Source organism: Lolium perenne, chromosome 2, assembly GCF_019359855.2.
Source record: "Lolium perenne isolate Kyuss_39 chromosome 2, Kyuss_2.0, whole genome shotgun sequence".
Taxonomy (NCBI): domain Eukaryota; kingdom Viridiplantae; phylum Streptophyta; class Magnoliopsida; order Poales; family Poaceae; genus Lolium; species Lolium perenne.
This window is the reverse complement of record NC_067245.2, coordinates 218,881,343-218,898,748: the sequence shown is the minus strand read 5'-3', so window position 1 is coordinate 218,898,748 and position 17,406 is coordinate 218,881,343. Positions and strand designations below refer to the sequence as shown.

At 45.6% G+C, this 17,406-nt stretch overlaps 1 protein-coding gene across 1 annotated transcript; it reads left to right on the top strand.

The window, feature by feature from the left end:
- Nucleotides 1–14,313: 14,313 nt before the first annotated feature.
- Nucleotides 14,314–17,114, top strand: LOC127334910 (pentatricopeptide repeat-containing protein At3g26540). Its single transcript, XM_051361459.2, has one exon. The coding sequence runs from the start codon at nt 14,360–14,362 to the stop codon at nt 16,454–16,456; it is 2,097 nt and encodes a 698-aa protein (XP_051217419.1). The 5' UTR covers nt 14,314–14,359; the 3' UTR covers nt 16,457–17,114.
- The last annotated feature ends 292 nt before the right edge of the window (nt 17,115–17,406 follow it).

Below are 17,406 nucleotides of genomic sequence, written 5' to 3'. Positions count from 1 at the left end.
GTAGTACCAAAATATGCAGAAACAGATCTTTACTATTCTGTACATTATGTTTTTTTTTCAAAACTTGATCGGTCTATTTTGTCCCCGTTAATTAGTTCTTGAAAACTGGTTTCCTCCCTATTTCGTTAAAAAAAACCTACCTCTATCTGCATGCTCTCAGTCGAGCTCATCTGAGCTCTCAACTGGGGCAATGTGTGATTGATTATATTACCATGAGGTTCTGGGTACAATCGCTCTCCGTGTGGGTGGGTTTTCCACTCCAGCACTCCTCTATCTTGGGGGCTCGAATGTGCTCTGGACTCTGCCCTCCGGGCTTATCCCCCTCTGCTACTGTTGCAAGCACCAGTGCACCACCATGTATGGATCTCCCTCAGCTGCACTGCCATCCCAGTAGTACGCATCATCCGTCTGCTGGCAGTGGATCGGTGGGTGGTGTTGGAGGGAGCAACAGCAGGCGAAGATCAGCTTCCTTCCTCTGCTTTCTTTCTATTTTATCTCTGGCATGAATGCCGTGAGATGAGCCCATCTTCCGTCTGCCGGTCTCTTCCTTGGCAAATCGAATTAGACATCGACCGAGCTGTGTTTTCCACTGATCGTTACATCACTGACGCAATCAAATAGCGTATGTACTGTTTGTTACAGTACGTTTCGGTCACTTCTGATAGAATGGTTGCTTCATCTTGTAACATGTTTCCCATCTTCTCTCTCGGGCTGTACACTTGTCTCCGTTCCCCTTCTTTCTCTATCTCACATTGACAAGCATGTGAATCACCGACGGTTACTGCTTGAAAATGGTGTTGCTTGTGCTAATCTAAACATGGTTTGCAAGACCCTGGACTAAGGAAGGGATCAATTGTCGTCGACAAGCCATCTCCTGAAAGACTGCAAAGACACTAGGAGGAAATATATCCCCCCAGCTGGCCCAGTCCCCCACACGCATTGGCATCTTCTTGGTGCAGCTCAATTTTTCTTGTGTACTTACTGACGTGTAAGCTACTAACTAGCATCGATCTACCACTACTGTACCAGTTATTCCTCTACCCTTCCCTGTTCACCTATGGTGGATATCTTGTTGAATTATAAGACCTGTCTCCCGTGGAAAAGACGCGCCACCGCACGGGTGTAGGCCACTTTGAATATGCCACACAGGACCGAATTGGCAAATACCCGCCTGCCAAAATTACAGGTCCACAGTGTTAAGCTTCATGCACTAGCCACTTGAACCAAAAGTCCAAACTGTTAGAAAGGGCTAGACAATCCACATATACATTTCACAACACCTCCACTCACGTGTGACGGGAGAAGAGAAAGTCAACACGTGAAAGAAGAAGAGCACACCCAGGCCCGGCGCTGAGCCGGTGCATCCGGTGCGGCCGCACTGGGCCTCCCGATCGCTAGGGCCCCCCTGATGAAAGTTTGATACAGCTGCAATGCTATTCACTTGGACCTTTTTTTTTCCCAATAAAAAATGAGCTCATGTGCCCTATCATAGAAGGCCTTTGAAGCATTGCATGTACTGCATGTACGAATGCAGATCGCTGTAGAAAAAGTAGACCAGCCGGTTGACTCTATTCTAGGCCTGTATCTTCCCGTCCCTCATCCGCTCATCGCATCGATTTCTCTCCTCTCCTCTTCGTTATGCTTTTCCGTTTCCCGATCATCGTCGAGGCGCCAACGATGGGGCGGCTCTTTCTCATCAAGATTTTTAGCTATCTTCGAGGAACTAATAGAGGAAGAGATTATGATTCATTGATTCCCAAGAAATCCCTCTTGGATTTGCAATGGTTAGTAGTACAATCTCTCCTATATATTTTTCTAGGTTAGTCGTTCTTGTTCATCCATCGATTTGATTTCTTCACCACTTCTCTACTTCTCTTTCCTCATTTCCCAATCAGTATAAGTTTTAGAGAGAGGCTAAAGGTTGAAGAAAGGGAGCAAGGGGAATAGGGTAGTAGCGGCACTCCATTAAGTTTCTATTGAAATTATCAAAAATCATCTTTTTATGTGTATATATATGACCCCTTTTATTGTTCTGCACCGGGCCCCTGAAATGTCAGGGCCGGCCCTGAGCACACCGAAACAGGGCATCAGCGTGGCTAAAGAGGGGGGCAACAACAATTTTTAGCCTTAATTGCGAAAACCATGTGAAAGCCAGAATTTGAACTCGAGACATGGGGGCATCAGCGGTGGCTAAAGAGGGGAGCAACAACAATTTTTAGGCTTAATTGCGAAAACCATGTGAAAGCCAGAATTTGAACTCGAGACTTGGGGCTCTGATACCATGTTAAGCTTCATGCACTAGCCACTTGAACCAAAAATCCGAACTGTTGGAAAGGGCTAGATCCACATATACATTTCACAACACACAGGCCCTATGTTTTTCGTAAGATTACAGGACTTCGTAACAGTGAAACTTTCAATTATAAAAGTCAGCCTCCCAACATATTTAATTTATCATTATTGCGTGGGGAATTGCATGTAAGTTGCACCTTGATGATCCATTTTTTTATATGGAAATTTTCCATCTTTCTACTCAAGAATGGCCGTCTTGATCTTCAGTAATGCCGGAAGACAATCTGGTGTCCTAAAACAAAGCTACTCCCTCTATCCTACAATAACTTGCTCCATTTTTTCTAAATACGAATGTATCTCCGCACTTAAACATGTCTAGATACTAACACTACTAGAAAACGGGTCTTTAGTCCCTATTTTGCAAACGAGATTACAGAATCTGTTTTGCAAACGAGATTACAGAATCGGGACTAAAGGCCCTCCTTTAGTCCCGGTTGTGCTGCGACTCGGGACTAAAGGCTTCTCCACGTGGGACGCGCGTCGAGGCGAAGAACCTTTAGTTCCAGTTTGTAATACCAACCGGGACTAAAGGTCATGACGGCTATTTATTTATTTTTTTTTCTTATTCTTTTCCACTCCCTCATTTTTCTATATTTTTTTTCAGAATTTCTAGTATTTCAGTTATTTGGCTAGTTTACTCTCTAACTACAGTTATTCTCAAGTCCAATTGCTCACTTGTGGTTAAACTTTCCGCTCGGTCACTCATCCTCAGACTGCTCCAGCACTAGCACGTTTCACTTCTCAGTTCCTTCCGTCCCGCTTCCAAGTGCTCTAACATCCACGTTATTGATACTAGTATCATATCAATCCTATTAACATGTTGGTCACGATGTCATACTTCTTTATTGTTTGAATTTCAAATAATTCTTTTAATAAACAAAAATAATGATGTAATAATAATTTTGAATAAATAAAAAACAATAAATTTTTAAAATTTTAAAATTGTTTTCTGCAAAACCTAAAACCTAAAAAAATTAATGCTCACATTAGTCCCAGATCAAAACATGACCGGAACTAATGATTTTCTAGTAGTGTACGTGAGAAAGCAAGAATCAAGTCAGAACGTGACTGTTGTGACTTGTGAGAGGTGAGAGGACACACTAGAACATCACAACCAAGTGTGAAGAGGGAAAGGAGAGGTGATTTATGTCTAGATTTTTTAGATCTGATCGGTCTGTTTTTAAGCTGGTCTTTGAAAGCTTAAATGTTTTTGGATTGACTCCAAACTTGGTGAGCTTATTCCTTACTTTCAATACTTCAATATGTTTAGCTGGTTCGAGATTTGGGCCATGATAGAATCAGATTTGAGAGCGATTTTGTCAGTTTTGATTATTGCAGTTTCAGCACACATCAGTTTTGGGAGATGAATAGTTTAGGTATGCAAATGGTGTACGATTGAGATGATTGTTGTAGTACGTTGGGGACTCATATGTCTACTTATATACTAAATTTGGTGTTGATTGGATCTGCAATTTAAGAGCAGTTCATTGATTACCGAATGGGGTAGAAATTGTGATATCTCTGCCTTACCTTTGGTGGTGGTTGTTGTCGCTAGTGGGCAATGAGGTGAAGTGTGTTCTAATATCTAGATGCTCTAGAGAAGGTTGTACCTAGGTTGCTCACCGTGAAACTTGCATGGACCGGTTGGTCCACACCCGTAGTTTTCCCCTCCTCATCTTGAGGACGGTTTCCACGTAAATCCTTCTGTTACTTGTGTGTGCTTGTGTTTTCCGCTGCATATCTATTGTTTGAAGCTATCCCACTACAGGAAGTGGCATCAACGCCGACGGACGGCTCCCGTCAGCGTAGCAACATGAGACCATCAGGCCACATCTACGATGACAGGGGCCGTTAGTGTGCCGTGTAGTTGGCGCTGACCCGCCGTAAGTTAGCGTTGGTTGACGGCCGTTAGAACCTACACCGACAGCATTGCCATCGCCATACCCGACCAACAAAAATAAAAAGGCTCGCATCTAGCCCTAACAGCTCGCGCTGCGAGGATTTTTCCCTGTGAGGCCCGTGTCCGAGCCGCCGACGCGTTCTGGTGGTGTACGGTGCTCCGGAACTCGAGGGCGTTGGCGCGTAGAGGAGGAGGAGGGGCGTTGGTCGTCAGATGTGGGGCGTCGGAGAAGTGGAGGAGCAGGGCGCGTCGGCCGTCGGCGGTGGTACGCCGGAGAAGAGGATGAGCAATAGGCATCGATAGAGTAGGAGTAGTGGCTGTCGGGGACGAGGTCGTCGGTCGTCGGCGGCGGGACGACGGAGAATAGGAGGAGCAAAATGCATTGGTAGAGTACTGAAAGTATAGAGATGGTAAACCTAGAGGGGGGGGTGAATAGGTTACTACAGATTTTAATTCTTTCTTTGCAATATTAGGCTTTGCGGAATATAAAGGTGAGCCTAATGCAAACTAGGTGAAGCAACCTATATGAGGATACAACTAACTCGAGCACGAAGGCTCTCACAGGCAGTTAAATCACAAGTAAGGAGTTCGGTTAGAGATAACCGATAGCACGCGGAGACGAGGATGTATTCCCGTGTTCCCTTGCTTTGCAACAAGGTACGTCACGTTTGGAGGAGTGGAGGTCCCACGAAGGATTCCCCGCGCCACGAAGGCTCACCCTATTCTCCGGAGCCTATCCCACGAAGGAATAGCTCACTCACTTGTGGTAGACTTTGAGGTAGCCTCCAAACCTTTACAATCTTGCCAGGAGCAAATCCACAGCCCGGATGCTTCCGGACTCCTCTTGCCCACCTAGGGTTTCCAAGGAACCCTAGGAAGCAAGCTTCTCGATGAATACAAGGGGGAATGAGATTTGGCTTGGTAGAACGGTAGATCGGGTCCTCCTCTAACGATTCCCCGGAGGGATTTGAGTTTGGGTGGAGGAGGAGGGAGATCTGAGGCTTTTGGTGTTTCTAGCAATGGAGTAGGAGAGAGAGAGCTCAAGAACAGCTTGTAGTGTAGTGCCTAACTGTTCAGAGGTAGAAGAAGGCCTATTTATAGTGTTCTTAGAAATATGGCCGTTGGTCACTTGCCACATCAGCAGATTCCTCGAGGAACCCGGTCGACCGGATTTGGTGCCGGACAGGCCGGTCCACAGCCCGGTCAGACCGGGCCACTGACCGGACCTGCCGGTTTCCAACCGGAGCTGGGACCGGGTCTTGACCGGGCAGGCTTCTGAGGTTACTGGATACCGCCCGGATGGCACAGGCGCAAAGGCCGGTTGCAGACCGGAACGCTCGGTCTGGTGCCCGGTCCGACCGGGCCATGGACCGGAGCAGCCGGTCCAAACCGGGTTGGCGACCGGACGCTGACCGGAGAGCTCGCCCTTCTTTACTGGAACTTGCCCGGATGGCACAAGTGCTGGGTCCGGTTGGTGACCGGGCGGTCCGGTGCCAGGGCCGGTCCGACCGGATCTGGGACCGACCAGGCTCTGGAAAACCTTGCTGATTCTTCATCGAATTGGGGGGGTCACCCGTTGCCTTCTTGTTCCATTGCTACACCATTATACCTCTTTGGCTAATACCTGGAAATCATCTTGTAGACATGTATTAGTCCAAATACTCTAGCACGGTGTCATAGTTACCAAAATAATGGACAAGGGTAAAATACCCTTACAATCTCCCCCTTTTTGGTATACGATGACAAACCGAGCTAGAGTCACATAAAGATATTATGATAAGCTCTAAACCTTGATTCCATATAAGATATTACGACAGCTCCCCCATAATGTGTGCACTTGCAGAATTTGCGTTTGAATGCAAAGTGCACCATTTGTGGAATATGAGAAGCTCCCCCAATATCTTTAGGAAACAAGCATGGTATGGACAAGTATATCAAGATATATAAGCATAAAGCATGATTATCCTAATAGAGTGATTAAGCATACAAATAGTCGTCCATACACGTCCATACACGAATTATTCGAAGTAGCAAACGGTTCTTGAGAAATCAAAGCAAATAAGCACAAGCCATATAAGATTCAAATAAAGCAACACCCATGGCTTGTGACAATCAAAGAACCCCGTGGTTCTAGACTCTACTCTCTTCTCCCCCTTTGGCATCGGAACACCAAAAAGGCGAAGAAAAAGAGGAGAGATGCTAGCGTTCCCATCAATAGAACTCGTGCCCCGCGGATGGAGAGCTGTCATCACCATCCTCATCGTCATCCTCTCCATCATCATCCTCGCCATTGTCATCCTCATCACCTTCATCCTCTTCATCATCCTCATCAGCAGTAGGTGCACGAGCAGGCCTAGGAGGTGGACCACCATAGGTGTACAAGGAAGGATCAAAGTTCTGGAACAGCTCATCAGAAAGGAGAGGCATCTCCCAGTTTGGTGCATGGACAGGCTCCAACTCAGGGCCAGGAGGAGGAACAGGTGCATTCCTAGTTGCCATGAACTCATTTTGGCGCCTCCTTGTCTCTTGGTTCAAAGAAAGACTTTGATGTGCAACATCATTGGTATTTTTGCACATCTGCCATAGGCTAGAGAAGAACCATGAGACACCATGCTGGGGGCGCCTAGAGTAGCTGGAGCTAGCATGGTCATGGCGTTCCTTGGACCGGCGCTCAGAAGGCATCATGTCAGCGACTTCCGGTCTATCACCTTGGGCAGGGACCTTGAAGGCTTCCATCCTGACCCGCTCACCTTGCGTATTGAGAGGTGCTTGCACAACCTTGTTGATGAGCAGCTGAACGTACTGGGCAAGGTTAGGAGTCAACCGTTCGCGAACACAGCGCCGTAATTCACAGTAGATGAGATCACAGCCATCAATAAGTTTCCGGTGCTCAGGGTGGCAGTAGTACATCAAGTTCAGATGGTATGCACGGCATTCACTCGTATCTCCGGACTTGCTGATGAGAGTCTCACAGAATAGCTTGGCAAGTAGAAGATAGGAGTAGTACATGCCAGAGATGGTGGGAGGTCCAGGTGTGGGATCCGGAGGATAGCAAAAGGCAATGTCCCGTTTGGTGAACTTCTGCTGAGAATATAGCTTGAAACCACAAGCACTGCCTCTAGCAAACCCCAAGGCTTCACAGAAATCAAGATAGGTGCAAGTGTATTTCTGTTTGCCAGTCATCCAAGTCATAGTCCGAGCTTCATCATCATGGAAAAAGACTGTGCAGTGAAACTGTCTCACCAAGATTGGACAATAGCACCCATCAGTAGGTGTTAGACACATAAGATCATACAACCCCATCCGCCTCAAGGTCTAAACCACAAAGCGAAACTTGGTGGCTTCATACATTCCAATGACATCCTTGATGGCCTTGGGCATAACAATGGTGCCTGTCTTCATGTGCTCTTGGGAGTCATAGTAGTCGTCCCACATGACTTGCTGTGTCTTGGTCCAGAAAAACTTATCTCCCCCTGTTTAAGTGGGTTCCTCAAAGCGATAGGGGTTAGACTCTCTGAGTCTTCTCCATGCACCAACATGTACATCACCAACATGGAACTCTGGCAATACCTCATCACCGTCCTGTGCTGCATGTTTATCTTTCCTCTTACTGGTAGTTGTCTTGGTTCGTCCCCTAGCTGAGCTGCCACCAGTGGGCTGAGATGCACGGCCACTAGTACGGCGTGGTGGAGGCGCTGCAAGCCTCCCTCTCTTGGCGGTAGTGCCACGATCCTCACCGCTCCAACTTCCTGTGAATCAGCAAAATAGAGCGAGGAGAGCAGGAAGGGTAAGTGTACATGTCATCAGCATATATGAGGAAGCCAAAAGCATAGCATATATCCAAGTGTTTCGACGAGATTATGCGAAAAAGCTGGGCGAGCCGGCGCAGGGGCCGGTCCGACCGAACGACAGACCGGACCAGCCGGTTGGCCATCCGGTTGACCGGGCGGCGCGCCGGACCAGCCGGTTGAGAGGCCGGTCGACCGGGCTGTAAACCGGGTCGTGCTGACTTGTGATGTTTGCCCAGAAATTCGACACAAAATCATGCAAAAACTCACAAACTTGAACATAGACTATACCAGGAGAGTGAACAATGTGCATAGGAGGGTGAGACACTCTAGATGGCATGAGGACTTACTAATCCTAACCCTAACCCTAACTTTTCTCAACTTTTCGCAAAATTGGGCAGTGGGAGAGGGAAAGCAAGAGGGAGAGGGATAGGGAGGAAGATTTACCCGAAGACATCGTCCTCTTTGCCCAAGTGAGCAGGAAGAACACGTGAAGAGGGCTTGAGGACCAAATCCCCAAGATCTCCCAAAATAGCTTGAGAGGGACCAAATCCTTTGGTGAAGAGGCTTGAGAGATCCCGATCTATGGTTGGGTGAAGTTTGGGGAGAAACTAGTGGTGGGAAGAGCCTAGGGCGTGGTGGAGATGGTGGAGGCGGCGGCCATGGAGGTTTGGGAGGTGGGGGATAATGAGGAAGAAGATCCCTAAGGGGTATCCTCTCCCAACACATAACAGCCCGCACGGCCGGTCGGGTGCCCGGTCGACCGGACCTGGCGCCGGCTGGTCCGGCGCAGAGGCCGGTCCAACCGGGCCAGAGACCGGCCAGGGGCAAACTGCCCAGTTTTGTCTCGTTTTGCCTCGTTTTGCCCCTATTCTTTGTGTAAATCTGTGTGAATGCTCAGAAGATGACATGTACATATAGATAGATAGATGATGATGAGATGAGCATAGACATGGGGTTGGAAACACAAAGTTCTCTAGGCATACCCATTGGAGAGAAAATCCAAACAAGATATAAATAGCAACAATGGGCATGATTCGAAGGATATCAAGAACCATAAAACATTTTTGAAATAGTTTTTGCAATAAAATCATTTAGCCTTATTTAGTCAAATCAAGTTGTAATTGAGGCTTAATGAGGGGCGGGGGATTACTCCCCCTATGTGAAAGCGCAAATGTCATGAGACCTCGAAGAGACATGCTTGGGTCCATATAATGACATTGGGTCTATTTATGTTGCACACATAGGTATGCATCATACCAAGACATGGTAAGATGACTATCCCCATATGTGCTATGCCTCTAAGCTAGATAGCAAGATAAATGCAAGAATATAGTGCAAGAAGTTAATCAATCCAAGTTTTTAGGATCAAGAATACCAAGTTCTCCTCTCAAGTTAACAAAGCGGGCTTCATCCAAAGGGTTAATGAAAATATCTGCCAATTGGTAGGTTGTTCCCACATGAGTGAGATCAATATCCTTATTGGCGACATGATCACGTAGGAAGTGATGGCGAATGTCAATATGTTTGGTGCGACAATGTTGAACCGGGTTATTGGCGATCTTAATTGCACTTTCATTGTCACAAAGAAGAGGCACCGTACCAAGAGACACACCATAGTCTTTCAAGGTTTGCTTCATCCATAACAATTGAGTGCAACAAGATGCCGCGGATATGTATTCGGCTTCGGCGGTGGATAAAGCGGTGGAGTTTTGTTTCTTGGATGACCAACTCACCAATGACCGGCCAATAAATTGGCAAGCCCCGGAGGTAGACTTCCGGTCAACCTTATCACCGGTTCAATCGGAATCCGAATAGCCAATGAGTTCAAAGGTTGACCCCTTTGGATACCATAGCCCGAGAGTAGGAGTGAAAACAAGGTATCTTAGAATCCGTTTGACCGCCATTAAATGGCTCTCCTTGGGAGCGGATTGAAAACGAGCACACATCCCTACACTTAGCATGATATCCGGCCTAGAGGCACAAAGGTAGAGCAAGGATCCTATCATGGAGCGGTATACCTTTATGTCCACATCCTTCTCACCGTCACATGAGCCAAGTTGCCCCTTTACGGGCATGGGTGTCTTCATTGGGCTTGCATTGGTCATGTTGAATTTCTTGAGCATGTCCTTCACATACTTTTCTTGAGAGATGAAGGTGCCTTTTGCAAGTTGCCTCACTTGGAAGCCTAGGAAGAACTTCAACTCTCCCATCATGGACATCTCAAATTTCCTAGTCATCAATAGCTCAAAAGCTTTGTTATGATTGGGGTTAGTTCCACCAAAGATAATATCATCAACATATATTTGACATATAAATAGGCCACCCCCTTTAACCTGCTTGGTGAAAAGGGTGGAATCGACCGTACTCATGCAAAACCATCATGTAGTAAGAAATCCCTAAGGAACTCATACCAAGCACGTGGAGCTTGCTTGAGACCGTAGAGTGCCTTATGGAGTAAATACACGTGGTTGGGTCGGCATGGGTCTTCGAAACCCGGGGGTTGAGCCACATATGCGGTTTCTTTTAGAGGACCATTCAAAAATGCACTTTTCACATCCATTTGATATAGTTTGAAATTGTGGAAAGATGCAAATGCAAGCAAAAGACGAATAGCTTCAAGACGGGCTATCGGCGCAAAGGTATCCTCAAAATCCATACCTTCTATTTGGGCAAACCCTTGCGCCACTAACCTTGCTTTGTTTCGTATGACAATGCCATTCTCATCTTGCTTGTTCTTGAATACTCATTTGGTCCCAATAACATTGATGCGATGATCTTTGGGTCTCTCAACTAGAGACCACACTTCATTACGAGTGAAACACTCCAATTCTTCTTGCATGACAATTACCCAATCCGGATCAACCAAGGCTTCATGTACCTTGAGTGGTTCAAAACTAGACACAAAAGCATGGTGTTGACAATAAGTGATAAGTAATGCATGGTGTCTACGAGTTACCACTCCTCTTGAGATGCTACCAAGGACTTGATCTACTTTCATGTCATAAGCAAAAGCATGTCATAGTTTTTCGAACGGAGACCATATTGCGGACACACATGTGTATTCAGTTGGCGTGAAGCACCTACCAAGAAACCATTCCAAAATTGCACCGCCCAAAATTTCAAGAATACTAGACTATATTATATGTACAAATCACCAACTCCTTGTGCCTCAAAATATTTCTAGGTACCTCTCACCGAAAGGACAAATTATTGCTGATTCAGATGGAAGCAGGTGAAATTTGAACTACATGTGCATGATAGCTTGCCCTTGATTTTTTCAAAAAATCATTTTTAGGTTCACAACTATCTATTTCATCATAGATCTACAAAGAGTTTCGAAATATTATAAACATAGGTAAATTCATCCCCACTATTTTGGCCATATTTTGAATCAAGCAAAACTAATAAAAAACTAAAAAAAATGAGAAACCTTCGCACTACGTCATCTTATTCTATCGCTTTCAGGTCAAATGAGCTAGGTCTAAAGCATGGCATAGTTTGTGGCACTGAGCCCATACTGTGCACATGTGTGTGTATTTAGATAGAAAACAATGTTGTTGTTGGGGTCTTCCATTGTATTTGCACAAAAAAATCATTTTATTTATTTATTTTCCGAACGCCAAAAGCGAGGGTTTTTATTTGAAGCACCTACCAAAAACCATTCCAAAATTGCACCACCCAAATTTCCAAAGAATACTAGACTACATTTTATTTACAAATCACCAACTGTTTGCACCTCAAAATATTTCTAGGTACCTCTCACCAAAAAGACAAATTATTGCCGATTCAGCTGGAAACATGCGAAATTTGAACTACAAGTGCATGATAGTTTGCCCTTGATTTTTTCAAAAAATCATTTTTAGGTTCATAACTATCTATTTAATCATAGATCCACAATGAGTTTCGAAAGATTATAACCCTAGCCAAGAAAGTTCATCCCTGTTGTTTTGGCCGCATTTTGAATCAAGAAAAACTAATTCAAAAAAACTCAAAAAAATGGTGAAACCTTCGCATTGCGTTATCTTATGTGACATAGTTTCTACGAAAAATAACAAACTTGGAGTATTGTAAATATTATAGAAAAATTTATCTGAAATGATCTACCATTTACAAAGTTCTATAGCTTTAAGGTCAAATGAGCTAGATCATGACCTAAAGCATGGCATTGTTTATCGAACTGAGCCCATATTGTGCATACCGCGTGTGTATTCAGATAGAAAGTAATGTTATTGTTGGGGGATTTTTCATTGTCTTTGCACAAAAAAATCCATTTTTTTATTTTCTGAGCGCCAAAAGCGGGGGTTTTTTGTGTAGCACCTAACAAGAAACCATTCCAAAATTGTACCATCCAATTTTTCAAAGAATACTAGACTACATTGTATGTACAAATCACCAACTGCTTGCACCTCAAATTATTTCTAGGTACCTCTCATGAAAAGGAAAAAATTATTGCCGATTCAGCTGGACGCGTGTGAAATTTGAACTACACGTGCATGATAGTTTGCCCTTGATTTTTTTTCAAAAAATCTTTTTTAGGTTCACAGCTATCTATTTTATCATTGAACTACAAAGACTTTTAAAAAGTTATGCATCTAGGTAAGAAAGTTCATGCCCTCCGTTGGAAAAGAAGCATTAATGTGAAAAGGTCGGCGTAGCTCTGAAAAACTAGCATTGTCTCACACCTCTTAGCCGGTGGGAATCGAGCGAAACATGGAGGCAGCTATGCCAACGGCCAGAGCGACGCCAAAGGAAGACGTCGGTGTAGGTCGAGCTATGCCGACAACTATTCTACGCCGACATTAGAGTAGTGGGCTGGCCTTTCCAACGTCCTACACCGACGTCCCCGATAAATGGCCACCGGGGTTTATTGTTTTCCTGTAGTGTCCTCGAATTTAATTATTTCACACATGCTGGTAGGTTGTGAGGTTGTGTTTCTCCTTACCGTCTGCCCCAAGAGATACAAGCGTATCGAGATAAGGGTCTATTACGTGTTGTCACTCTGGGCATTCAGGAAATCTCGAAATTTTGGGACGGAAAATTCGGGAAAAAATATTTAAGGTTACGAGAATGACATCTGAAAGTGCATCATAATATCATAATATTTGATCCCCGACAATCGAGATTCACGATTGGAAATTCCTGAATATCCCGACAAAATTGTCAGAATCGTGATTCCGAATCGAATCGGAACTTCTATGGTAGAATCTCAAACCGTAGGATATTAAATTCTACAATCGTAAAATCTTAGATTCTACTTACCATAATCCTTGAATTGTTTCACTCAATTTTGATCGTAAAGTTGTAGAATCACATTTCTGACAACTATGAGTCCGAAATTACATACTGAACAAAAGAACTGACACAGCTTGTGGTCCTCCACGACGAGGCGAGGAGGATGGAGGAGGCATCCCATCGAGCGCTGAGGTCGACGTGGAGGTGTTGACAAAAGAGGACGATGGGGAGGTGTCGACTGACGGCAAGGAGACGACGGTAGATGGTGATGGCTGTCGATGGCAGATGGTAGTGTGCAATGGAGAGGGGTTGTGGGTGAGGTTGTGGCCAGCGGTGGTGGGTGAGTGGGGGTCTGGAGGTCTGGGGGTCACGGGGAGTGGGGGAGTGGAGAAGATGATGGGTCTGGGGTCACGTGGAGGGAGGAGAGTGGAGAAGATGATGTGCGCTTGTGGTACTCGTAGTCTAGGGTTACACCTTGCTCCACTTGGGCTGGGCTCAAGGCTTCTCCATGTTCTGGGCTTTCTAGATTCTGAATGTTGGTGTGCTCCTTGGGATATTCATGTGTTAAGACTATAAGCCTAAAATTTCTCAAATAAATTTGGAAATTCCAAACACCTTCGTGAATATGTGCTCGGGTTTTTTTGGGTTCTAGATTAGGAATTTCGGGTCCGAGATTTGGATATATATGTCTGGAGTAATTCTGATGTAAATAATACTACCTCCATCCCAAAGATTAAGGCTTATATTATTTTTAGAAAGCCAAACTATGTCATGTTTGTCTAAGTTTTTAACAAAAATCATAATATGCAAAATACAAATTCAATATCATTATAGATAATGAAATATATTGATAGATAAAATATATTTTTATATGGTATCTACAAAACATCATACTTGATAAATTTTTCTAAAGTTTGATAAAACTTTACTTGGTTTGACTTTTTTTTTTTAAAAAAATAAGCCTTAAGCTCAGTGGGGTGGAGGTAGTAAAGAGTAAAGAGGTACAGTACAATAAAGTTGTAAAAAAAAAAAGGAAAACCGAAAACATTGTTCCTTTTCGTTGTCCTTCCCGCGAGCCGCGGCCATGGCCGCCGCCGCCACCTCTAGTTCCGCCGCAGTCGTGTCCGCAACCTCCGCCCACATAGCCGCCGGACGCCTCTTTGCTGCCCTAGACACCCTCACCCCTGCCTGGTACTCCTCCCCGATTCCTTCCTCTCTGTACGCATCCCTCCTCCACTTGGCCAAGTCCCACCGCTCCCTCTCCGCCGCCCGCCGTATCGCGGCCCACTTCGCCGCTTCCACGTATTTCCCCTCCACATCCACCTCCCGCTCACCAGTACCCACCTTCCTTTTGAACCGCGCAATCGAGTCTCTTGCAGCCTGCGGCAGCCTCGCCGACGCGCGGGAGTTGTTTGAGCTAATGCCTCGCCGGGATGGTGGTTCTTGGAATGCTATCATCTACGCTTCCTCCCGTGCCGGGAAGCCCACTGAGGCGCTTTCCCTCTTCGTCGATATGTACTCCCTCGGCGTTCGCCCCAACGATGTTACAATGGCATCAGTTCTCTCATGTTGCGCCGAGTGCCTCAACCTGTGTGGTGCCCAGCAGCTCCACGGCCATATCTCAAAGCGGGACTTTCAGTCCAATGTCATTCTTGGTACGGCACTGGTCGATGTGTATGGGAAGTGTTTGTTGCTTCCACAGGCGAGGCGGGCATTTGATGGTATTTCTGAACCTAATGCCATTTCATGGAATGTCATTATCCGGCGTTATCTTCTTGCTGGGATGGGGGATATGGCGGTTGACATGTTCTTCCGGATGGTTTGGGCAGGAGTTAGGCCGCTTGTTTATACTGTTTCACATGCAATTAGCGCTTGCCGGGATAACAATGCGCTTAAAGAAGGACGGTGCATACATACTTTTGTGCTCCGACATGGGTATGAGCAGCATGTGCATGTGCAGAGCGCGGTCGTGGATCTGTACGCCAAATGTGGTGCCATCGATGCAGCCCAAAGGCTCTTCAACTTGGCACCAGTGAAGGACATGGTAATATCAACTTCAATTTTGTCTGGGCTGGCTTCTTGTGGGAGGATTGATGATGCAAAGAGGGTGTTCGAGGGAATGGAAGAGCGCAATCTAGTGTCCTGGAATGCTATGTTAACCGGCTATATCAGGTCCATGGATCTGACTGGTGCTTTGCATTTCTTCCAACAGATGAGGAAGGAGACAAAGGAGTTTGATGCTGTTACACTTGGTTCAGTGCTCAATGCTTGTACTGGGATGCTTGATATCGGGAAAGGTGAGGAGGTTCATGCATTCGCTTTCAAGTCTGGTTTGTTCAGTTACCCTTTCCTGAAGAATGCTCTTCTGAGGATGTACCGCAAGTGCGGATGTCTGAGGAGTGCAGAACGGCTTCTTGTATTCGAGATGGGATCAGACAGAGACATATACTCCTGGAACTCGCTTATCTCAGGTTATGAACGCCACTCCATGAGTGAAGCAGCTCTTTATGCACTGAGTGAGATGCAATCTGAGGTAACTCCTAACCAGTCCACGTTCAGCTCGGCACTGGCTGCCTGTGCCAACATTTTTCTGCCTAAGCAAGGCATGCAGATTCATGCATACGTTATCAGAAACGGCTATGAGGTTGATGATATACTGCGAAGTGCACTGGTTGACATGTACTGCAAGTGTAGGCTGTTGGATTGTGCCATCAGGGTATTTGAGGCAGGGCCGTCTCGTGACGTCATCCTGTGGAATTCGATGATCTTCGGATGTGCTCACAGTGGCAAAGGTGAGTATGGGATTGAATTGTTTGATGAAATGCAGAAGCAGGGTATTAAGGCAGACTCCGCCACTTTCCTTGGCGCACTGGTTTCATGTATCAGCGAGGGGCATGTTGAGTTGGGGAGGAATTATTTCACTCGGATGATTGATGAATCCATCATTCCTCGCATGGAGCACTATGAATGCATGATTGAGCTGTTCGGCAAGCATGGATACATGGCTGAGCTCGAGGAGTTTGTGGACCACATGCCGTTTGAGCCCACATTTGCAATGTGGCTAAGGATCTTTGACTGCTGCAGGGAATATGGCAATAGGAAATTAGGGGAGCGGGCAGCCAAGTGCATCAACGACAGCAATCCCCTGACACACGTTCGATATGAGGCTACTCCAGACTAGGAGTGCAGTGATGGTGGCAGTGAAGAGTCCATGTCACTTACGAGCTTCGAAGAAGGATTGAGGTTGCCCATGTGAGTGCCGTGTCATGACTATGAGCTGAAATGCTTAATTGCCAAGTCAAGGAACAGACTGCATAAGAATTTTCAGCTGCGTATGAACTCATAGCATCAGTGTTGGCAAGACTTACCCTCGACAAGGGGCTGAGCTGAAGACAGGGTCTTCGGGCTGAACACGGAGCTCGTGTTTTATGTAATTGACATATAACAACGTGCCTTCGAGCTTTCCTCTCAGATGACTGATGTGTATGAATTGGAGCTTAGTTTGGTGACAGACATAGTCTTGTATCACCGAAGTTCCTTTCTGAGTTGCTGACCTGAAGTTGCATGATTCTTCTCCGGGTCACAAGGCAGCCACATTGTTTCCGTCGTTTTTGCACGTCGTATGTCTATGTTCAGTGCTAAGACTCCGTCTCTATGACGATAGCTCTCAGTTGTAAAGTACTCCCTCTGTTCCGTAATTCTTTTTTTTTTCTTGGAGCACTGTTCTGTAATTCTTGTGGTACTTATTTGTAACTAAAACCATGACAAGTATGATGGAACTGAGGGAGCACTTATTCTTGTGTCAGCATTCGTAATAATATACATGATACAGAGAAAAGATGCAATTATCTTTTTGGTTGAGAATGAGGAAACAACGACTAGGATGCTAAATCTTTGGCCTGTTTATAGCGTGATTTCACATGAATTTACACCTTTTTTTGTAGGAAGGATCCAAACTATTTCAATTTTAGATAAACCAATTGTGAAAAGTGAACATGATACCAGGAAGAGTATTTGTCTCTCCAAACTACCCTGGTGTTCTGGCGTGGTGTGTATTCATATTACTCCCTACATTGGGAAGAGTACTGCCCTTGCCCCGTCCCTGCTCCTCTGTTCTTCGTCCTTGCTGCT